The following is a 25,326-nucleotide window of genomic DNA, read 5'->3' as shown; positions in this document are numbered from 1 at the left end:
TAAATTCTTTTTTTGTAGGCAGGTTTGATGTACACTTTCTTAGTCTTTTGTACATGGAATTATTTTCTGAATGATTATGTGTAGAAGTGCTAAATGTATCAGGTTTAGGGCCATCACTGGTCTCTCCATTGTTTCATCCCTGTACTCTTTCTGCCCAAAAAAGTGAGGTTGTACTCTTTACAGTTCCCCCCTTTGAGAACATAAGGCATATGAGTGTGTCTATATGTGTGTGCATGCACATGCATGCACACCCACACATATACTTGAGTAAACACATAAATTTGAAAATTTTTCTCCCTGTGCAGATAAGGAACGAGAAAGCAAGCGAATGTGCAGTAGTACTCTTTATGGTTTCTCCTTTAAAACACAAAGCATTTGTGTTTGTGTATGTGTCCGCGTGCATGCTACTCTTTACAGTTCCCCCCCCCCCTTTGAAAATACAAGGCATGTGAGTGTGTCTATATGTGTGTACACACACTTACATGCACGTCAACTAAATTTGAAATTTTATCTCCAAGTGCAGACAACGAATGATAAAGCAAGTGAATGTGAGGTTGTACTCTTTATGGTTTCACCTAAAAAACACAACAAAGTGTTTCTGTTTGTGTATGTGCCCGTGTGCATGCACAATGCACATATATGTATATGTATATGTGTAAAAAGTGTTTGTGTTTGTGTAATGATATCTTCTGATGCTTGTAACTGGCTGTCCCTTTCTTTGGGACCTTTTTTGTAATATAATGACAAATGGATTTCAACCCAAAAAAAAGTCTGTGTGCGTGCATGGAGTTTTACACTATAAGAGGCAATCTGAAAACATTTGCTGAGTTTCGACATTGGATGGCTACTGAACTTCCTCATGGGTGCAACTTGCTCAGGCTTGTGTGACTCACTTTGTTCAACAATGTGGCCATTTGGATATCCACTCATAGGAGGTATTGTTGACTAGACAAGAGCTTTTACAACATGTCCTTCCTATTATCTCTCCTGCATAGGCTATGCAGCTTGAGTCACCCTTCACAGAAAGGGAGCTGACTGATGCAATAGAATCATGTGGCGAATGGAAGTCGCCAGGTTAGGATGGTCTCACTGTAAAGTTCTTGTCTACATACTAGGATTCCCTCGAAGCCTATTTTATTTGATATGATCATATGCTTGGCAAAATCAGCAAATGCTAGATGCTTGGAAATAGGATTGGTCAAGCTGCTCCCAAAAAAGAACTGTGAATCATTTGCTGATTGGAGACCTATTACACTTATGCGTGTTAAAATGGTGGTTAAGTGAATCAAAGGTTTCCTGCATGATGGTCTACATCCTACCCAATAGGGCATCACTCCTCATAGACATATGCCGTATAATGTTGCCAATACCTGTGTTGGGATAGAATATGCAAAGTACACTTAGCAAGATGTACTTTAACTACAAGTAGACATTGCTAAAGCATTTGATACCGTACTATGGGACTTTGTCTTGCAAACCATGCGATGTTTGGGATTTGGTGAAAAAATGCAGCATGTTATTTATTGGCTATACTATGATAGTAGAGGTGCTTGAAAGCCAAAATTATTAAGACAAAGGACATCAAAAGGAAGATGGCTGTTATGACACTTTGGAAATGGGCATAGTAATATTGATGGTGAGCAGCCCTTGCACAACCATATTGATCTAAATAATTACAGTTTCCATTAGTGCATTGGTGCACAGCAACAAGGTAATGCACATATGCAAGATGATGAAAAAGATGCACATGGAAGTGCTATTGAAGGAGAACAAGGTAAGGCTACAGTTGGGGATGAGGCAAACTTGCCACAACAGAAGTTGAGGATCATGAAGGAAAATACAATCAGCTTCTTTTTGAGGATGGTGATCTCATAAGGCACGATAATGCTACATCCTTGTCTGTAGAGCACCAAGGTACACTGATACATGGAAATTTTATTGCAATCCCACACAAGATGCCAACATGCAAAATATTCATTGCACAACCACCTAGAGCCTTCCACCTTTGGGAAGCTTATTAGTGAGCAGCCCACTGTGTAGGTGATAGAGGCCGGTCTTCAATACTGTCATTTGGCCCATCCCAACCTCATGTGGATGCTTTTGGGAGAGTGTGTCCCTCTAGCACTTACTTCTCAGCATAATGCCTATGAGAGGAGTTTGGCCTCGATCTTGATTCTCAATGAAACAGGAAGTGTTGCCACTTTAGCCTTGGTATAGCCTTGTAGGCCAGTTAGGACACTTGGTCCACTTGCGATACGCAATCCTAGTGCTAGTGTATTATCATGTTATGTTGTACTTTCAGTTTAGTCTATGATTCTTGTAATACACGTACGTTGCTTCAACTTCATGTTTTCCTGTGTGTTGACTGTCTCCACCACCAACAATAGTATCAGAGTAGTGCTTGATCTGACCTGCTGCCTCCTTACTTCGTGACTAGCTTCTGCCAGTCCTGTGCCATCTTGGAGCATTGCAATGCATTGCAGCTCTGCTCAAGCACAAATTCAACAAATGGTTGCAGCTCTACTCAGGTGAATTTGGTGCCAACAGCAAAGCATTTGTGCCGCCATTTCATCTGTTTATTTACGCCTCTCTACTGCTGTCAAATCGTCACTCACAATCGCCTCAATTTGTTGTCAGCTCCGTATAGACCTGCGCTGCTTCTCCTTACAGATCCATGATCATTTCGTAATGTACGCCTTGCTGAACGACGTCATATATTTGTGCCACTATAGGAAACACATCCATACACCTGCCATACTTGTCTGTACACGTCATACTTGGCAGTATAACTATACGGATATTTGTATAGTCCGTATGACTGTATGGACTTGCAAATTTCTGACATCCCATCATCCATACAGTTCAGCGGCTAGTAGTTTGTACACATTTTGTCAATCCGTACAGATTTGTGACAGTTTGTCCATACAATACGGATTTTGATAGCAAGTGATTCAGTTTAGGTTCCACTTTGCAAGCTCAGCTCTACTCCAGTTTTAGTTCAGCTTGCAGTTCAACCCCCATTTGCAGTCTGTAGCTTGCATTGGCAGATTTAGTCAACTCAATTGACTTTTTGATTGCTAGACCTGTTATACATTGGGGCTTTTGGGTCTATTGACAGCACATTGCAGTCAGGACTCAGATTGCACTGGTATGGTGACATATTGCATTTTCCTGTATTTGCCCTGTTTTTTGGCACACTTGCCCTCTAAGAATTTGGGGCTTTTCTCCATTTGTTCTTGGATTTGGCCTTTGTGCCTTTGGGGTTTTTTTTCAGGTACCCACAGTGTAAATCAGTCACTTTTGCAGAGTTTTGCAAGACAAAGTTTTGTTGCTCAGAGTTTTCTAGGATGGACTTTGCAGGCTAGCCTCTTGCAGCCAGACATATGCAGGCCAACATTTCCAGTTTTGTGCATTTGTGGGCAGATTTGTGCATTTGGCTCCCGTTTTGAGTAACATTTTGGGCAATCATACTTGCAGAAATTTGTCGTCATTTTTACCTGACATTTGTAGACATTGCAGTTAGATTTCTGGGCAGCAAGCTCATTTGCAGTGATAGCCTTGAGTCTTGGGCACTTGTATTTGTGCAGAGTCACATTTCTTTATTCAGGGATTTTGCAATGGCTTTGCTTGGGAAGATTTCAACTGAGGATAAGCTCAATGGCACGAACTATCATGTGGTCATACATGGTGCGCCACTTGTGTTTGCCAAAAACCTTTGTGGATATGTTGCAAGAATAGATGTGAGACCAATATCTCAGGCACCGTTGCTACTACACCCACTACCTTGGGTGGTGGGACTGTTGCTACATCTAGATTATCTACCATTGCTACCGCAGTTCCTTCTACTTAGGATCAGATCTGATGGGATGGGAGAGATGCACAAGCACATGCTTTGATTGCCTTGGCAGCGAAGAGGTCTATCCCCCATTATTGGTGTTGTAGGATAGCAAAGGCTGCATGTGATCAGTAGGCATCTCTTTTTCAAATCAAGAATGAGGCTAGAGTTGCGTTTTTATGCAAGGAGTTAGATGGTGATAAGATGGAAGAATGGGATAGCATAGATGCATTAACGTTGACAAGATTGTGCTAGATCCTCAAGGTGTGTCTACTACATTGAGTGGTCTTATCAGGCTTTTGCTACGACATTGAGGATAGTTTAATTTATTATGATTTGAATATGATTTTGCATATAACCATGACACAAAGTACTTGATCTCATCAAGAAAGTAGACTGCTACAAAGTCCGACTTTGAAGAAACATTTTCCCACACACCAACGCATCACTACCATTTGGTGTGTCATAGCTATTGCAGCTCACAGGCATTGGGAGGTTCATCAACTGGACATTAAGACAACCTGTGACTTGCTTGAGGAAGTTTATGTCAGCCAACCTCCTAGTTTTGAGGTTGAGGAATCTAAAAATAAGGTATGCCGGCTGCATAAGGCCCTTTATGGATTGGAGCAGGCACCTCGGACATGGCATACCAAGATTCATGCACATTCAATATGCGTTGTTTTTCAGAAACAGCCACAGAAACGGCACTTTATGTCCAGAAGTGTGGAGCAAATTTGCTCATTTTGATTCTTTATGTGGATGACATGCTTATCACTGGGCCATCTACGGGCTGATTTGTAGAAATCTTTTGCCATGACAGATATGGGTCAGTTGCATTATTATCGTGGCATCCCGTTTGCTCATTTTAAGGGGGGCATATTGATAAGCGAGTCTAACTATATTGGCAGCTCTTACAGTGCTTGATGTAAGCTGGTTTGGACACGTTTGGACCCTGGCTTCCGTTTCTCCTCAGAGGATTGAAACGTATCAGTTCCAAATCATAGACTAGTGAAGCTTATGTGTGACGTAACGTGCATAAGTGTCCACGGTCCTGCGAATAATTCAACTGTTACCATAGATATTTGCTTAGTGGGTGCAGAGGGACTGGAATGTTGCTCGATTGATGGAATTTAAGTGCTTCTACATCAATCTTGTGGAAACTCTTCTAGCTAGCTAAGAGAGAGGTTGTCATGCTTTAGTTGGGATGGTACTCGGAAGGGGGGTGGATATTTTCCTTTAGGTGACCAAACTTTGTATATCTTTTATTGTGCTTTATGTAAATGGTCAAAGGAATTATTGTCAAGGTTCTTTGTGAGGGTGAACTGTACAGACTAGGTGAGTCTAGGGCTAAAGGGTCTTAATGCATCAATTGTGAAATGTGCCTAGGGGCAAATGGATTTAAAAGAACTCCAAGGGTGGGGTAAAATGGTGTATTAAAGTCAGGCCCTAGAATGATGACATGTGGCATCTAGGCTCATCTAGGGAGGTGTGGGCTCTGTAGCAAAGCATGCAGGAAGGAAAACGTACAATATCTTTTGGCTTGTGCTATAGGGACAGGCTGGGTGGTTACGAATTGTGCTGTAGCCCGTGATTTCCAGCTCTTGAATCAATTTCAGGGCGTTCAGCTTTTGTTGCTCGTGAGGTCGTAATAGAGGTAGCTCCCCAACAGGACTGTCACATAGCATACACCAGGACAGATTCTTTTCATGTGAAAAATCACTATCGTTTGCCACCGAAGTGCTTCCTTTGCAGCCCACCTTCCGCATCTAACATTAGATCTGTAGTTTTATTGAAGGCTTGATTTTCTACTGATGTTATTTGTTTATGCAAATCTGGATAATTTTTTGGTGCAAAAAGATGGTTTTAAAAATTGATTTTGGTTTTCTTGTGATAGGTTGGTTATTGTCATGGCTTTCCTAACTGCCATTTTATTTTGCTAAAGACAGCCCCCTTCTGTTTTTTAACCTGTTGCTAATAGGTCAACGGAAGCCTCTTACCAGCAGCAGTCATATCCATTTACTGTGCTTATGTGTGCTACACCGGGCTTTCAAGTGAACCTCGGGACTATGCATGCAATGGTCTTCATAATCATTCTGCCGCGGTATCGACAAGCACACTTATATTAGGGATGCTAACAACTATCTTGTCAGTTGTGTACTCGGCTGTCAGGGCTGGGTCTTCAACAACATTTCTTTCACCTCCATCTTCCCCCCGAGCAGGTGATACTAACCTGGATATGATGGGTGTGGCATATGACAGTCTGGTTATTGTCTATACTTGGCACTATTTGAGCTTATCACAATAGTTTACACATAAAACGTACATGCACTTGTCTTGCCTTTGTGTGATGCATTATCTTTGCACTCGTCTTTTTGTATACGTCATAGTGCGAGTTTCTTGAACTGTTGTCCACTATGCCATGCAAAACTAGTGGGGAGGGCATGAGAGGGGGTGAAAAGGGTAAGGGAGGGGGTGATTAAAAACAAGGTGAGAGGGGAGGGGGCTCATTATTGAGGGCAGCCTTGCAGTTCTGCCATTCCTCTGGCATGATTGCAGGGGGCTGCCCTCATTAAATGTGCATCCTCCTAAATATTAATTTATATTATAAACCAGCCATTCAAAGGTACAAAAATGTGGACACAGACTAGTGGCTGGAATGTTGTCTTTCTGGGTGCTCGTGCCCTTATACTAATGTGGTTAATAAATGGTGCAGATGTTTTTCATCTTGTGATCAGAAATACAATGGGCTTCTAAGGTGGGGGTTTAAAGCTACGTAGTTATTGTAGCCTTTAAAAAAAAGACTACAAGTATAGGTTAACTGATGAAAATATTGAAAAAATAATCAAATATGTGTGGATTAAAAGAGTGAGGAGCTATTATGTCCAAAATTCATGTGAAAAGCAATTAGTTAGTGGAGTGTGAATCGGAGAGGGGTAAAAAGGTGGGGAGGAGAGGCTTAAAATTTCCTGCCCCCTCCCTCATCCCATGTGTGTGTGTATGATGCAAAGTACACTCAGCAGAATGTACTTTTGCTGCAAGTAGACATTGCCAAGGCATTTGTTACAACACAGTGAGACTTTATCTCTCAGACATTGCAATCTCTGGGATTTGGCAATAGAATGCAGCAGGTTTTATTGGATGTACAGTGACAGTAAAGTGGCTGGCATCTTGCCTGGGGACATTTCTGATTAGGGGACTTGCATCGCTCAGTGAGACAGGGATGCCCTCTTAGTGTATTGATCTATGCAATAGCTACCCATCTGATGCTTCGATATATTGATCATCTTGTGGATATTGATGCCTTGCATGGTCTGGAGATACATGGAAGAAAGCCCATGATTACACAAGCTATGCAGATGATTCCAAAGAATACTAAGAGGGATCTTTTTGCAACTCATGAGTGCTTTATCCTTGTATGGATTGGCTGTTGGTTTGTAGGTGAACTTTCAAAAATCAAAGCTTCTGCCTTTGCATGATAAAGATTGGTACTGTTCTCTGTGGCCTGGAGAAATTGTGTTGCCCAATCAGCTTGTTTGTCGTCTTGGTTATCCTGTGGGATGGACAATCACTCGCCGCCAACAAACGGATGGGGTGCTTCCAAAGCTTGAAAAGAAACTGTAATATTGGAAGTTAGCCACTTGCCACTGCATGTTCTACTCCGTATAGTGCAGTCAATTTTGGTTTCTCATATTGAGTTCTTTTTGCCTCTGATGATGTTTAATAAGAAGGATCCCTCTTAGTGCATTGCTCTATGGAATAGCTATCCATCTGATGCTTCGATATACTGATCATCTGGTGGGTATTGATACCTTGCATGGTCTGGAGATACATGGAAGAAAACCCATGATTTCACAAGCTATGCAGATGATTCCTTCTTCACTCCAAAGAATACTAAGAGGGATCTTTTGCAACCCATGAGTGCTTTATCCTTGTATGGATTGGCTGCTGGCTTGCAGGTAAACTTTCAAAAATCAAAGCTTCTGCCTTTGCGTGATAAAGACTGTCACTGTTCTCTGCAGCCTGGAGAAATTGTGTCAGCTTGTTTGTCATCTTGGTTATCCCTTGGGATGGACAGTCACTTGCAGCCAACAAACGGATTGGGTGCTTCCAAAGCTTAAAAAGAAACTGGAATATTGAAAGTTAGCCACTTGACCACTGCATGTTCTACTCTGTATTGTGCAGTCAATTTTGGTTGCTTATATTCAGTTCTTTTTGCCTCTGATGATGTTTGATAAGAAGGCTATTATGTGTATCAGCTTGTTTGTCATCTTGGTTATCCCCTGGGATGGACAGTCACTTGCCACCAACAAACAGATTTTTTGCTTCCAAAGCTTAAAAAGAAACTGGAATATTGGAAGTTAGCCACTTGGCCACTGCATGTTCTACTATGTATTGTGTAGTCAATTTTGGTTGCTTATATTCAGTTCTTTTGCCTCTGATGATGTTTAATAAGAAGGATATTATGTCTTTTATGTCCATTCGTATGGAGACATTTTGGCGCTCAAAGCATGGCCGTAAGAGCATTAGATTACTCTCTATGGAGCATCTTTGTTTGCCAAAGATGACGGCGGTTTGAATATTTTGAATATTCACATTCATATTTTGGTACATAAGGGAAAGATGATACTGGAATTTCAGCAGGGTGACCAACCTTGGGCTGCTATGATGCGTCACTTTCACAATTGACTACTCATGCTTTTGGGCACTGGCATCCCACTCACGGGGATTTCATTATGGGATATATTGATGGCAAAGTTAAGGGCTGCCCTTTTGCCTCTAGGTTGTTTTCAGATTGGAAATAAATTCTCTTTCATCTTAAATGGCATGGTTGCAGCTCTCTTGCGTGTTGAGAGTCTGCACTGGTCAAAGGTGTTTGATTGTCCCCTTAGTCTGCAAGAACCCAGGTGCTCATATTTTATTTCATCCAAAGGGATTTGGTTGGTGGGTGATGTGCTTCATGTAGATGGTACATTATTATCCTTTCCATCAACAGCCAGACAATATAGTTTGGGAATGCATTATCGACCCCTTTGGCAATATCTTCCCCAAATGCTTCAATATTTCTTACCGGTACCAGAGCTAGAGCTTAATTATCGACTTACAGATTGGACTCTACATCGCCAGGGTTCTCACTTACCCATTATGGTTGGCTGATATCACATGGCTTGTTTGTATAAGGTCATGATGCCTCCACCTTGGATTTCACATTGGGGAAATCAGATTTGGTCTATGAATCGGAAATGCAAGTGGTGTCGCAAAAGATTTTAGCAGCTTTGGTCCTACAAAATTCCCCTTTGTCAACAAGTTTTCTATGACGGGTGATATTTGAGAATATTCCATTTGGCCAACTCTTGGCACATAGATATATTTCTCCTGCTGTTTGTCACAAATGTCTGAGGGAATCCTTGTTCCACCTTTTCTCTCATTGCTTATGACTTGTGGCTTTCTATTTTTTCTACAACAGCTTCTCCGAGCTCGGTTTCCTACAGCTTGCTTTGGCACGTTTTTTTGGTTGTTCGGGATTTACCCATGGAGGTCCGAGGTTGATATTTTCTTCACTTGGGTTCGATAATGGGGACTTTGTACTCTATGGTAACACAAAAATCATAGAGTCTTCTTAGATTCTACTTTTCCAAGTTTCACTACTTCGGAATGTCACTCATGCGATCTTTTTATGATTGTTTGGGTGTTCATCAGATATATTACTATGTTTACTTGTCTTACAATGAAATCTTTTGATATTGTAATTTCATGTCCCCTCTTTGGGGACAACTTCTTGTAATATAAACACATGGATTTCACCCAAAAAAAAAAGTGTGTGCGTGCTTTGCGCTTCACTTATTCACGAGTGAGCAGATGGTCGGGAGACGCCGAGATTGAGACCCTGACTTTTAGGTACACCAAGTCATTGGACACTGGCCCTGCAAGCACCCATTTGATCAAGGGTACCCTTATCGCAGCGTCTGGGTGACAAGCAACCTCAAGCCGTCCCAAAATATGCCCTTTAGAGAGGAGTTGAGGATGCATAATTGATCTCAGACATGCTCAAGAGACACCAGGACCCCTGAGGGGGACCGTAGTCAGGCCCACATGGAGCTCAGACTACTCATGACTATCACTTGGTTCACAATACATGTTAGGACATGACAGGAACTATTGCTGACATATCGAGTCTTTATGTCATTCCTATGTTCTGGCACTTTATTTTTTCTTTTGTTTTTGGGTGTGATAGACACCTCGAGTTTCTCACATGGAGCGTTACTTATGTTAAATTCAGTCTCTTGATCTCATAGGCTTTTTTGGCCTTTCGTAGACGTTAATAAACTTTCTTTCTGTCTTTTTCTTTGCCCCTACTCCTACTCTCTGCCCCTTGGCTCATCTTGCTTTTTATCTGCCTCCATCTAGTTCCATCCGTATGAGTTCTCCATCTGAACTGTCACCCTTTGTTTGATCCCTCTGTCACCCTCAAGCACCCTTTGCCTTCCATTACCCTCCCTCTGAGCCCGTGACACTCCATTCAACCTCCATAGAGCTTTAGAGGATTGGACTGGTTTCTTGTAGATGTAGAGAGGGAATGTGAGAGGAGTGTGTTTCGTAGGAGGCTAGGAAGGGAGGGGGGTTCAACATGGTGGGATTTTGAGTTGGAGGGCTTGCATGGGCAATATTGCTGCAGCTTGCTAGGCTACCTTGTAGAACAAAGGCCTTGGTTAAGGGCCTCCTATAGGCCTTGATGGTGACGGGCAGGTTTGCTTGATGGTGATCAGTGGCATGGGCAGCCATAACCCCAATGGTGACTAAGGTCGTCTGCTGATAGCACCAACTCAGTAGCGGAAGGCAAGGGAAGCCCCATAGGAAGGGAAGGGGGATTCATAAGGGGGGAATTCATAAGGGGGGAAAGGATGATACATTGGAAAAGCCATTGATCATCAAGATCGCATGCCAAGTCAAGAAAGGAGTTCTTCATGAAGAAGGCAAGCCTGTAAGGGACCCTTGAAACACCCCTGCTAGGATTCAACCCTAAACATAGTCCAACATGATTATTAAAACAAAATAAAGATCAACAACAAGTGGCCCACCTCCCAACAACCTTCGAGCACACAAGCTAGGGATCAAACTCCCACAAGGCTATGCCTATAGCTCTGGCATCCCATACCACAGGCATCCCATACCATTGGAATTGTCCATCAGGAACCTTCAACATAGTATCTCAGGATCCTCCATGTAGCAGGTAGGAGTCTATGCTCATGATCCAGACTACACGAATGAATGGTATCAACACACTGAATGCGAACCGAGTAGCCTTGGCCACTCTTATTACAAGAGCATCCTACTTCCAAGAAAGTGTCATGGCTAAATATATCCAATTGGGCCCAGGCTATTGTTCTAAGTCCTCTAGTCCTATGCCAACTTTATAAAGAATTTCTGCTAGAAGTTCCTAGAGAACTTTGAATCTCTATGACTGACTAAATCGCAAGGCAACCCATGCAGCCCAAACAACTACTCAAAAAACTAATGAGCTAGTTCAAGGGCCCTTTACAATTGTTTTCGTGTGCAAAAATCTAGCCATCTTTGTCAATATATCCACCACAACCCAAATAGCATCATGGCCCCGTTGGTTTGCAGCAATCCTACAATGAGGTCCATAGGAATACTTTCCCATTTACTTCCAAAGATGTCTAGAGGATGCAACAATCCTCTAGCCATAAGGCGTTCATCTTATTTATTTTACAGTGCTCGCATTTCACAACATAGTCAGTAATCTCAGCCTTCATTTTAGGCCATTGAAATGTCTGTTTTACTAAGTCATAGGTTCAATTCCTGGAAAACCTGTGGTTGGAGCGTCGTGACATTCATATAAGATCCTTATCTTAACCTCTATGTCATTAGGACTGCAAACCTTCCCATTCCGGAACAGCAAGCCATTATGAATATAGAGCTGACCACTTGCCACTTGAACGGATGGTATGACCCCTGAGTCTTGGTCTATCTATGTGGAGCTCCCTTCTAGACTTGTTGTCAATGCCGATTGAAACGACGATCGTCCTACATAGCCTCGCGGGGAGTCATAAAGGGCAGCCCCTATCTCGGTAAAACTCAAACAGCTTATCTCACTAAGTCTTGGTCTATCTATATGGAGCTCCCTTTTGGACCTGTTGTCAATTCTGATTGAAACGACTATCATCCAGCATAGCCCTCGCAAGGAGTCTTAAAGGTCAGCCCCTATCTCGGCAAGACTCAAATAGCTTATCTCACCAATCGGGCTCAAAGCACCGGCAATCTAACTCAAACCACCCTTCCGGTTCCTAATTTCCATATCAAAGTCTTGCGTACGCTTAGCCCACCATGCCTTTCTTCTCCTCACCTCAGGCCTATCACATATGTAGTTGATAGACTCATGGTCCGTCAATACAACATACTCGGCTCCATACAACTAATGTCTCCAAGTTCTCAATGTTTATATAACCGCATATAATTCCTTCTCAGGAGATGGCCACTAAACTTGGGTATCATATAGCTTTTTACTTCCAAATGCTACAGGTCCGTCCTCTTGAAATAAAGCCAGGCCTACCCCGAATCACTAGCATTAGCCTTTGACCATGAATGGTTGGCTAGGATCCGGTAATGCCAATATAGGTGCTTCCTTCATCTAGTCTAGAAAGCCTCTTCAAATTTATCATACCAGGAGATAGTACTGTTTGACCAAAGTCCAAGTCCCTTAAGGAGATTTGTCAAAGGTTAGCTACGAATAATCCCTCACCGACTTCGTAAGAAAGGCAATGAATCCTAGGAATGCTCGAAGCTGCCTTATCGTTTGAGGAACGGGCCACATGCACGTTTTGGATCCACTCATGGTCAATGCACATGCCCTCTCAGAAAATTCTATGTCCAAGGTGCATGAGTTCTTTACTAAAGAAAGTCTTTTGCATACAACTTCTCAGGCCTTATGGTCGCTAACACAATTTTAAGATGCTTGACATGCCTATCAAGAGAATGGCTGTATACCACAATATCGTCTGAGAATACCACTACAACTTTCTCCAGCTATTCACGAAAGACATCGTTCATCATTTGTTGGTGCAGGAGAATTTATGAGTCCAAATGGGAGTTCTAAAAACTCAAAATGGCCATACCTGGTCTAGATCCTGTCTTATAGGCTTCTTCCTTAAAATGGGAGTTCTAAAAACTCAAAATGGCCATACTTGGTCCAGATCCCGTCTTATAGGCTTCTTCCTCAGCTATGCGTATTTGGTGGTAGCCAGTACCAAGGTCAATCTTTGTCTTGATTGTAAACTTTGTTCAAATTTTTGTGGTTTACGCAGATCCTTCAACTTCTGTCCTTTTTATGCTTTTTATCCAACTTCTGTCCTCATATGCTTTTAAAAGCACCGGAGCACCCCAAGAGAGTTACTTTTCCTAATCTTCCTAGTCAATGCACATGCCCTATCAGAAAATTTTATGTCCAAGGTACATGAGTTCTTTACTAAAGAAAGTCTTTTGCATACAACTTCTCAGGCCTTATGGTCGCTAACACAATGTCAAGATGCTTGACATGCCTATCAAGAGAATGGCTGTATACCACAATATCGTCTGAGAATACCACTACAACTTTCTCCAGCTATTCACGAAAGACATCGTTCATCATTTGTTGGTGCAGGAGAATTTGTGAGTCCAAATGGGAGTTCTAAAAACTCAAAATGGCCATACCTGGTCTAGATCCTGTCTTATAGGCTTCTTCCTTAAAATGGGAGTTCTAAAAACTCAAAATGGCCATACTTGGTCCTGATCCCGTCTTATAGGCTTCTTCCTCAGCTATGCGTATTTGGTGGTAGCCAGTACCAAGGTCAGTCTTTGTCTTGATTGTAAACTTTGTTCAATTTTTTGTGGTTTACGCAGATCCTTCAACTTCCGTCCTTTTTATGCTTTTTATCCAACTTCTATCCTCGTATGCTTTTAAAAGCACCGGAGCACCCGAAGAGAGTTACTTTTCCTAATATTCTCCAAACATAGATATTCCCACAATTGTCCTCCCCTCCCCTCTTAGCCCATCCCCTCTTAGTTCTTCCCCTCCCTATGCCCCTACCCTCATTACTCTTGGCAACGGATGGATCTTAACATTGTTTGAATCGGCCCTCCATCCTTGATTGACCGAATGGCCACCCATTCAATCATCCTTAGGTCTTTCCACTAGCCACAAGAACGTGCATTTTTTCAAAAGATAAGTCGTAGCTTCAAAAGGATGTGGAGTTCAAGAGCTCCATCACCTGTACACATTCACGGTCTCACCCTTCCAGATCATACGTTAGGGATCAGATGCTTTTTGCCTTACTCTTTGACCTCAACCTTGGCCTTTTTTATTTGCAGGGCGGGGGTAGGTTGCAGGTACTTAATCTTTCAAGATTTGATGAGTGGGAGGTGTGAAAATTTAAAATTCGCAGGAGTAGCGAAATTTCAGCCGCTGATTTTTCCCCCTCCGGCGATACACATCAGCAGAATTGGATATCCCAAACAAGTGCAATGTGGCCTAAAATGTTCAAAACACAAATAGGCCAAAGGGCACGCTATCGGGTTTGATGTTGTGTATTATTAAATGCAATGACCTTTGGCATGCTTATGAGCCATATAGCAAGCAATTGCATGGAAAAAGTAACAATTCAAAATTGTAAATAGTGTTGGATTTATTAAAATACATTTTTACATGCACAAATTGCACTTTTTCAACTTCTTCCATTTTAGGGTGAATCTAGATACCAATACCAACAAATATCAATGTTTTGAGACCACCATGCAGTAGTCCCATTAGTTTGGATTCTAAATTTTCAATCCGTTTTGGTTTTCAACAAATTAAAAAAAGTTATGGAGTGTGCCCTCAAATGGCATCACTTTATCACAACATTGGAGGCCCGTTAACCCATGCCTAATGTTCTCATTTAGGTGTGCCTTAGGTTGAGGAGAAGCTCATGTAGTGTAATTTTGAATGATTACTTGGTTGCATGTATGTATAGAATAAAATTTTAATGATTTTGAATAAATTGCTATATCCTATAGTCTTCAAGATGCATGCGGCTGTCACATAAATCTTCTAAGGAGGGTTTCCACAAAGTGACAAACTATTCGTCTGCCACAACGATAGCAGCTGTGATAGAGGCAATAAGATTTCATGCCTCACTCATTGCAGCTCGACATTGAATATCAGAAGATGTAAGGGTGTAGACAATTCATGACTTTCCCTTCGGAGAAGGCTTGGCTTCTGTTGTGTATACACCCACGACTTCACAGCATTAAAGCTTGCAGAAGAGTCTTCTTTCAACCAAGCCAAAGAGTAGAAGAACTAGCGAAGTTTTTCTCTGTCTTAGAGAACCTCATACAAATATAAAAAAATTTGTTACAAAGCTCAAAATGAGCATACGTGATACAATATTCAGGTGGCTTTTGATTCTCTTGGAGCCGCAAGTACAGTGCTCTAGGCTAGCCCTTTGATGCTTGGTTCCATGCGAAGCTGTAGAGGAGGATAGGCAGATGACTTCACTTTTCATGATCCTCAGCCTTCTTGATTTACCCTCTTCTGCAACAACGGAGGTGATTAGATTGGATCGGGTTCCCAAAGTTAGGGTCATCATGTTTGGCCCTAATGTTTTTGATGGCCACATCATGTTCCAACGTCCTAATGGCTCTCTTTTCGACATAGAGTTGAGATCGTGGGCAGGGAGGATCAACATTGGATATGTAGGACCTTTGGGCATTTCGCTAGAGATTGCTCAAAGAAGAAGAAAATGCCCGAGAACTCTTCTTTTTTTTTCTTTGGCAAAGAAATGAACCTTCTATTAATGCTTGAAAAACTTCATACAAAACAGCAGCCCCGAAGGTGCTGAGTATGGAAAAAACTGGATCAAGGCTGGAAGAAGAAAAACCAGCCTGCTCCAAAGAAACCTAGCTCACTGCTTAGGGAATCTTTGGTACAGGGGCTATCAGCCAGGTGGGGGGACTATATAGACAGCGAATCCCTTGTGGAGTAAAAATGTAGAAACCTCTTGTAGGCCAAGCCTTGCAAAAACGTGCATGCCTCGTGACAATCGCCCTAGAGCCCGCGGTCCCATGCTCCTAGGTGGAGCGCAGGGTGTAGATGATATCCTACCAGATGGCGACCAAGGTTGCCGAGGGTGGAACCGGATGCTCGCCCATCACTAGACTATAGCGAGCAACCCAAATGTTCCATGCCGTGATACTGGCTACTACCTTCCACACGCTATCCTTTGGAGGGGGATGAGGATCTGAGCAATCAGGAGGGACTGTCTCATGGAGCTCTATCCTCTGAATGCTCTGACCCTGTATCCGGTAAGTTGGAGATACCTCATCAATCTGGAACACGTGACCTCCCTCGGTCAACCAAGCCACCATCCCCTAGGTGTAGTCTCTCTGAAGGCTCTGCATGTAGGTCATTGAGGGAGTGGAAGTGCTACCCCTCTCTTGAGCATCAGGAAAATGCTCCAGAACTTTGCTCTGCTGATCCTGAACGAGCTTCAACCGAGAGTTCCCATCCGAATCCTCGCTGCACTATGACAGCTCCAGAGGCAGTGAGGGATCGTCTTCAAAAATCCAACAGAGCAACAATGACACTACTACTCCACCGGCATCTGCTCCAACCACGGGCCAATGGGCAAGCCTCCGTGGGCTGCTAGCCAAAAGCAGTAGGAGATCTTCCTCGGTCGCAAACTGGACAATAAACGCGTCCAAAACTTGGAATGGACCTCCTGGGGCACTCTCTGGGCTACCCAATGCCTCTCCTTTGAAGGGGTCCAAATCGAAGAGTCCATCTGAAGCCTCCTGCCAATCCGTGTGGTGTAAGAAAAGAAGGGCACATCGTCCACCTGCTTGACGAGGCCGATCTTGGAGGGCCAAAACCACTCTCCCAAATCCCATTGGACCTCCCTCAAGGGCCTACCCTCCCAAAGCCAGAGGCGCCATCTAGGGGCATCCTGCTCTAGGATGCTTGGAGGATCAATGTGCCACTCTTCCCCCAATCAGCCCACCACTCTGATCATCCGCCAATGAATCCCATCTAGACTCCCATCCATCTCTGGGTCTCTCTCAGTGAGTGTTTGAAGTAGGCCTCTAGGTCCCACACGAGAAAAACCAGGCTGTGTGCTACCTCGTTGCATCATCCTCAAGGGGACCCCAATCTAAGAAAACTGACCCAACCATCTACTGTCCATCCACACGCGAAGCCACCAAGACTCAGGGATGGCTAGGTCAATCTCCCTCATCCGTTGCCCTGCCCCTCGCATATGCGCTAAGGCTCCAAGCCTCGCCTCTGCCTCCATGGGTAATCTACTCCATCTGCCAAAGGAGCATGCTGGGCCACTGTCCCACTGTGCCCAACCAATGTGAGTTCGTTGCCCGAGCCCCAAGAACTCTTCTAGTGCGGCCCATGCTCATCCTTGTCAGAGTGTTCCATCAGCACCTGTTGCCCTGCATTGGATAGTGGTTAGAGTTGGTGCTCCTCGATTACCGACTGATCAAGAGGCCCCTTCTCTTGCCTAGGGCCATGCTCTGGTCAGGGCTAGTGATATTCCAGTTCTGGTCGCAGCTATTGATGCCCCTGACCCAGTTCAAGTTACAACCAGTGATGCCCTTAACCCAATTCTGGTTGAGACTAGGTATGATATTCCTTTAGATTCCCTTCCAAGTCCTGGCCTCTCGTCCGAGTAGTCCCCTTTCTCATTAGTTCTCCAGACACCCACCATTGATTGAGGAAAGGTTGTGGCTCTTGCCTCCTCAGTCCTCTTATAGACAGGGATCTTACGGACTTCGGTGCCGTGCTTGGTTCAAGGGAACTCTTTCTCCTCTGGCTGATTTTGGAGAGGTAGAGTTTGTTCTCTCTATCTTTGGCAACGTGGTTCTTGGTTTTCCCATCGATAGAGTGTCCTCTTGACGGGTGTGGGTGTTCTTTCCCTCCTCTCACTACTACAAGAGATCTTTAACATTGGAGGGAGGGGTGTCTGCCACTAGGTCGGGTAAGGTTTTCAAAGCCTACTTCCTCCTGCCAATGAGGATTATGAACGGAAATATTTAGGGTCTCGGTGGTGTACCTCATCGCCGCCAAAGGTAGCTGACTCGTAATCAAATTCATTCAAGTATCAATGGAGGACTTTATTAACATTTTTTTTATTCAAGACACAAACTAGATGTTAAAAATCGCGCAAAGTTAGGAAAACTACATCCTCTAGAGCACAATGGATCATACTTTTGATTGGGGAATGTAAGTTTGATCTTCTCAACCTCTATGCCTCCAGCAATGGACTTGACCTCGCTTCCAGGGTGGTGGTTGTTACCTAGGTACTATTGGCCACGACGTGGTTTATTTGCTCTTGTTGGTGCCACTCTAGGCAATGCATCACTCAGCTCAAAAGGCTTATAAGGAACTTTTTATGGAGTGGGCTAGATGGTTCGAAAGTCACTAGGCTAGGGTGGTTTGGGGGTCTCAATATCATTGATCCAAACTTGAAGTGCATGGCCTTGCTTTGCAAGGTGGTGGTCAAGGGGATTTTGCCAAGACGAGAATCTTGGAAAGATTTTTCCATTCCTTGCATATAGTCTTGTTTTCCTTTCATGGGTAGGGATCGAAGGGATAGTATTAGGTGGATTTTACTTCAGCTCATGTTAGGGTTCCTTCCTCCCCTCTTATGGCTGCATTCATAAAAGCGTAGGGTAGCTTTAGGAGTACTCTTCAGAGAGTCCCCCCTTCCTCTCTGGAAAAGATGGATAGGCAGCCTGTCATGTGGAATGACAACATACATGATGATCATGGCAGACCTCTTGGTGCTTGTTGTTATATGCAGTGATCTAGAGGGACAGAGGTCTTGCTTTCTTTGTGGGCTCTTGGAAGGATTTCAAAAAGTCCTCATAAGATCATAAATTTCAATTAGTAAGTAACCTTAGAGGAAATGAAAGGAGAACTGAACAGATTGATGCAGACATACCCTTGGATTGGGTTGTTACAAATGACAGGCTTCACCATTGCTCTACTTGTCTTGGGGATTTTATGAGGTAAGGTATCCCAATTTAGGTTATAGGATTGTGATAGGGTTCAGATGGGGATGCCTTGGTTTTTTATGTTTACTCTAGGGACAGGTTATTCCAGGGATGAGGATATCCTTGTGGGTGTTTTTTTTGAGCCTGTCCGTATTTTGGGTCATGTGTAGTAGTGTTTCTTGGCTTAAAGTTGGTATCTAGACCCTAACCCAGATCAAATCCCTTGGTTTCATGGAGGATTTGTCTCTATGGAAGTGTCCTTATAAAGTATTTGCAGAGGGACCCTGGGGAGTGGGAGTGGATTGATGCAGAGCTCACCGAGAGAAGAGCCTCCCCTTCTTTTGCTACACACCCAGCCTTTGGGGCTGGAAGCCCACCAGAGCTTTAGGTTGGGAGAATTTTCAGACTTTTGCTGACTTGCAAAAATCATTAGGGGCAGCAACAACGGATAGTTCTATGCAATATGTTGAATATAAATCTACATTTCATACAGATACACCATCCTCAAAACCAACATGGCAATATTTATGAAACTGCGTTAAACGTAAAAATAGCATTTACACTTGGTCTCTTCCCTTGCACTTTGGTCCCAGTCGTTCTTCTAGTGCCCCAAAAGTTGATGCTGCTAACAGTGGAGCATGCTCATATCTAGACGAGTTGCCTTATTACAGACTATTCTCTTGCCCTCCTTTTGGTGCAGTGTAACCACCTGCATTAGATGAGCATATTGGGGGGAGCTTATCCCAAATGCCTACTTGATTGCAACTCCATGCTATGCTAGAGCCACCCTTTAAGTGAAGTATGTAAGATCTTGATGCATTATTTTATGGTCTATCAAATGAAACAATATCCACTTAGAAGTCTTGTAGATATGCCTTTGGCTCCTTTCAAAGGGAACATGGATCATTATAATGCTTTTGTGGGTTGCTTACACATGCAATTCTCTTTTTAGCCCTCTTAAGGGAGATTGTTAGCTTATGAATAGCATGCATATCAGAGCTTCCTTAGATGGAGTAGTTGTGTGAACTTAAACAGGAAAAAAAGCAATGTAAAATTTTGCAGCCACAGCAAAAAGCATGTGCACACATGCACACCTGTACGCATTATGACAAGGGATTTTGACATTGCTAGCACTCCAGACATGGTTTGCAGGGCTGTGTGTTGAACTCTCATGCACATGCTGTCTTTTTTTCCCCAAGAGAAAAGAACATCCTTAGTGACACTGACGCCAAGGAAAATACAGCTCCCCAATGAAGGGTAGAATAGAAAAAGCACAAGGATATCCCCCTGGTTAGCTGCTTTATGTGAGATTGAACACATAGCCACTCCTGTGGTTTATAATGCCATATTATACCACCATCTGTGAAATCAAATCCCATTTACTGATAAAGGCTTCCCTCTTGCTCCTAGCGGCAAGCTAACCATTCTGTTCTCATCAGGGACGAGTTAGAAAGAATGGATGGAGAGAGAGAGAGAGAGAGAGAGAGAGAGAGAGAGAGAGAGAGAGAGAGATGGATGTGATATGATATGGTTGTATTAAAGTCTGTGTGAGACCCTTCAGGATCTATGGGACTCATGATCTCTATAAACTACTAGTGGTCTTTTACATCTAGTGAAAGAAAAATCTTACCAACTTGCTATGCAGTGAGTACTTGTTGAGCTTGCTTGTGTGCTAGTCTGATTACTTTGTTGCGGTGCTCCAAGACTTTTTAAGAGAGAGAGAGAGAAAAAATATATTATGTGATTATTGGCCAGTGGAGATCCAATAGAATTTATAGGACAAAGGTTGGTCCTATCAAGTTTCACAAGTTGCAGCTCCTGCTTATTCCCATGTTACACATCAAACATCCCCCTTCAGGCTTTGATCTTGTTTTGAAGCAAACCTCCTATTTTCCATACCTTAATCCTCTGTGTGTGTGTGTGTGTGGAGATGGATGAGAGAGAGAGAGAGAGAAAGAGAGAGAGAATCTTGATATGCTGTACAGGTGCAAAAGAACCTCTCTTGGAAAATGGCAAGAGTGAGGACAAAAGCCAAACTGATTCAAGGCCGGTCACCTATGTGTACTCTTTCTTCCATGTCATATTTGCACTTGCAAGTATGTACTCAGGGATGCTTCTTACAGGGTGGACAACCTCAAGTAGTGAATCTGAGGAACTTATTGATGTGGGCTGGCCATCAGTGTGGGTTCGCATTGCCACAGAGTGGTTAACAGCAGTGCTTTTCATTTGGTCTCTGATAGCTCCATTGTTCTTTCCTGATCGTGAATTCGACTGATTCTCAAAAGGATTGTAAAGACCTGTATAAGATTTTAAGATGTAATCGAATATTATCAGACAAAGTAGTGAACGTCTGCTGTGTCAGTGACACATTCTGCATTGTGGGGACTGCGTGGACCTCAGATGACCATCCCTGCATTGGCTTTCACTTCAGTAACTTATTTGTATTACAAACATTGCCTAAATGAAGAACTTTTATTGGGTATGTATAAGAGAAGCTAGAATTATTGTGCTCAAGGATATTGTATGACTCCCTGTAATGTATGAAAGCTCCTTCAAGGGACACTAAGCCATAAATTGCCTCTACAGGCCTTGCGTCTGAGTGAGTCAGAACAGCTATAATGAAGGCAATCGGTGGTTATTCTTTTGGGAAATTTGTTCACATTTGCTAAGCGGTGCCTTGAAAGAACACGATAATCTGCAGGATGGATGGCAAACAAATTGAAGCTGGTGCTAGCTGGTGGCCACCAATGCAGTGAGGACCCAGATTCTTCAATCAATTGGCTACCTTATGTTAGAATTCCTCCACCTTTGTCTAGTAAAGAAAACTTGTATTGTATCCTATGGGAAATCATGTATAGGTCTAAGGCAGAGTGGAATAAGCCATGTGATACCTGGCTGTGCTATCTAGTGTTCTTTTTAAGACTCAATCTTGAAATGAGTTTTGATACTCACTTTCTTGCCAATTTTGATTTATCCATTGAAATTTGAAATACATGAGTATCACTGAATTCTCTTAGTATTCTTCCAACCTTTTGGGATGTTTGTTTCATTTGGTTCTTTCATTTTTGTTCCTAGAAACGTGAAAAGTATTTCCACTAATTGAAATTACACATTTAAATTGTCAGCAAAAAATAGACCATGGGGACCGTATCCACAGTTCCAACAGTTTCCTTTCTCCAGCTGATTAGGTGATGTTCAAACCAAGCCTCTTGTGATTAGAAGGCCCTGCGTTCGGGAACAATGAATGACAAAATCCTATCAATTTGCTTTCAGACATCGCTCTTTAACACACATGGAGGTACTATTTGCATGCTGAATAGGCTTTATTCCAACAATGATGTTTCATAGTAGTTGGACACGCTGCCTATAACGTTTGGCATTATTGTACCCTGGGGTGGTCGAGTATCAAGCTTGGAAGGGTTGAAGGGATGCATCGCATTGTCATCTAGATTTCCTAGGCCTTATGTGTTCAACAGATTCGTAATTGCGTTGTGCTACGTGATTGCTATGCTTTACAGATTACAAAGGGAAAGCCTCCAAAAAGTGAACAGTCTTGTTAACGGACCCAGTGTAATAAACAGTTGTACTCTTTATTCAAAAAGAAGAACATGATACAATATGTATTGGATCCTAAATTTGGTTCCTTGTAGTTTATAAGGACTATTCAAGGCCCAAATAGGGGTCCTATAATCCTAAGCCATGACCCATGTATACAACCATACACAAACATATGTGGGTGGACCATCTCAACGACTCTTACTTGACACTCCTCCATCATTGGACATATCAATGACTCTTACCTTAACCTTCTCCCATCATTGCTACATTCAATGACTTTTACCTAATACTATCACATCATTGGATGGTCTACATAAAAAAAGAAAATATGAGATTTGAACTAGGATCCCTTTTCTATGCAATAGATCTTATGAGTTAGTTAATGGAAAAGCCGTGTGTCCACCATTGGATTAAAGTGACATCTATTTTTTAACATCTTTATGGGATGACTACCATAAGCTATCATACCTCAAAGATAAATGCAAATTAGGGGGATGGCCCCAAGAGAAAATTTGCTTTAGGATACACCTTCACATTAAAGCCACACTTTGCATGTTGGTTCACCAAGAAGCAGGCAATCATGGTATTATTTATAGTAAATGCAAAGTATTATCACTCTTGCCCCTTGTGTATGTGAGGCTATTTGGTTGATACGAGACTAGAGGATCTTCAAATAATATTGAAGATGATCTTATAGATATCTTTTTGTGACAACCAGAGTGTGGTTTGCACTGGCCAAGAATCTAGGGGATTACCAAAAGGTCCAAGCACATTTATATTTGGTATTCTTTCAATAGACATCAATTTTGGGGAAAGGTATTCTCTAGCTCGTCCATTGTTTCTTAATTGAGGATCATTACCATGTGGTTGGTTGGATATACGGTGTTACATATGTTTCTATAAATTACTAATAGGTCTTGTTATGATGTGAATAATCCTTATGGAATTTGGTTGACCCACATTTAGGGTTTCATATATGTTGTATCCTATTGTCTCTCCCATGTGTGTGTGTTACCTACCATAGATCAACAAAGAAAGTAGTCGTATATTGGAAAGCACAACAAAGCATAACTCTCCTTTCCATGTATCCCTAAGGTGATTGGCTTACTAGTTTTCATATTTAGTATGTGTTATTTTCTTGTTTGAAAAGTTTGGAAACATTTCTATGTGTTTCAAGAGTGTATGCTTGGATTTGGATTGTCTTTCAGATGCAATCCATTGGAAATATATGAGTATATTTACTATCATTCAAATAGGTTATAATTGACCAATCCTAGAATAGTTTTCCTCACAATGGGAATTGGGAAAGCTCATTATTGTTGGATTTGTAATTTATAGCTATATGCTAAACAACCCTAGTCTTTGCAAAGTACTCAAACAACCACATAAGTTGACCATCTTAATGCTAATGAGATACTCAACATAGAAGCTCATACGTGATATAAATTCCAAAGACCATCGATTCTCCCTAAAACAAGAAATCAAAAGGCCGTGATCAATTACAACTCTTTGGAGAAACCAAAGAAACACTATATTGTGAAAAATAGACACACGACATGAACAAAATGACCCTATGCTCATGTCTACTAGCCTCCTCTCAACAGAATACAAGATATATGGACTCAAACTATCTGAACTAAAGACTCCTACATCAAGCCAAGCTTGCTAATGACTCTTGCAAAGCGACTCTCATGAGTCCTACAACTACTCATAGCTGGGCCTACACAGGCCCAGAAGGACCAAAAGATGCCATAGCCCTCCGATTATGAAGAGGAGCAATGCTTTGCCGACCTACTGAAAGTTCCATCCACCCATGTGATGCTCCCATGCAAACTCCACATGTTTTTTCCATGCAACCCATCACCTGCCAAGACTCCACATCGACTGGCCAATCACCACGTTCATGAACACGTCGTATGGACCAATAGGCTTTAGGCTTCTTGAAACCCTCTCAAATATTGGGCCCACAAACATTTCCCATGCGGGAGCACCTAGAGTCATAATCCCAACAATTATGATGAACAATTGCATTGTTTAATTGATGCTTATACTATTGGTGGAATGCGTATATGTGAGTTAGGTGTGTATGATTTGTGTATCACATGGAGACTTTGGCTTCATGTACCTTTTCATATATCCCTAGTTCACATAGCATGCTAGCTCAATTTCTAAAAGTGTTCATATGTTGTTAAGCTGATTGGCTTACTAGTAGCTGTAATGTAAGAACTTATATTTACATCTATGAAGGAAGAATCGAGAAGTAAATTCCCTCTTCTATAATAAGATGAATGCACAATTTTAGTGGTGGTACATTGATGGACGATTCATATATTGAACTTTGGAGGACATGCCACATGCCATACCTAACCTATCCTTGACAACCTCCCCTTTGTTCACTACTTTAAATCTCAATGAAAATTTTTAATTGTAATATGTGCCCCAATGAAACACTAATGACCAAGCACACGGTTGAGGGGATTTCAAAAATTGTCCTCATCTCTTGAAACATATTAGCTTCCTTTTTGCAAAATTTAAATTATGGACCTTGAAAACTCAATGGGCTAGTTTTTTGATCATATCAATTTGCTTTCTATCACAAATTATAATTTGTAGACATTTTATGTTGATAAAATAGTGGCATTGTTGCATCCAAATCAACCGTTCACAAACAAAAAACATAACAATCTGTGAACCTAGATTCCGAATCCATCAAAGTTCAATGACTTGCACGGATAGAGGCCTAGGGGCATCAATTTTCTCTTTGTTACTATTGAATTTTTGGGAAAAAAGTGGACCAAAGCCTAGATGGGCCTCAAGCCTTGTGAGAGTCCACTTAGGAGAGCCTGGGAATTGACAAAGTTCAAAAGGCTTGGATTCCATTAGCTAAGGTACATCTACAACCA

At 42.3% G+C, this 25,326-nt stretch overlaps 1 protein-coding gene across 1 annotated transcript in view; it reads left to right on the top strand.

The window, feature by feature from the left end:
* The window catches only part of LOC147885220 (uncharacterized), a 28,168-nt gene extending 6,315 nt beyond the window's left edge, over window positions 1-21,853 (top strand). Inside the window, exons 5-6 of the mRNA XM_087397322.1 lie at window positions 5,814-6,054; window positions 20,851-21,853. Of these exons, the coding sequence (XP_087253448.1) occupies window positions 5,814-6,054; window positions 20,851-21,140 (531 nt within the window). The 3' untranslated portion in view covers window positions 21,141-21,853. The remainder of the gene's footprint in view (window positions 1-5,813; window positions 6,055-20,850) is intronic.
* The last annotated feature ends 3,473 nt before the right edge of the window (window positions 21,854-25,326 follow it).

This window comes from Dipteris shenzhenensis, chromosome 26 (genome assembly GCF_047967505.1).
Source record: "Dipteris shenzhenensis isolate YYH24624 ecotype China chromosome 26, Dip_SZ_1.0, whole genome shotgun sequence".
Classification (NCBI taxonomy): domain Eukaryota; kingdom Viridiplantae; phylum Streptophyta; class Polypodiopsida; order Gleicheniales; family Dipteridaceae; genus Dipteris; species Dipteris shenzhenensis.
This window is presented reverse-complemented; position numbering and strand designations above follow the sequence as displayed.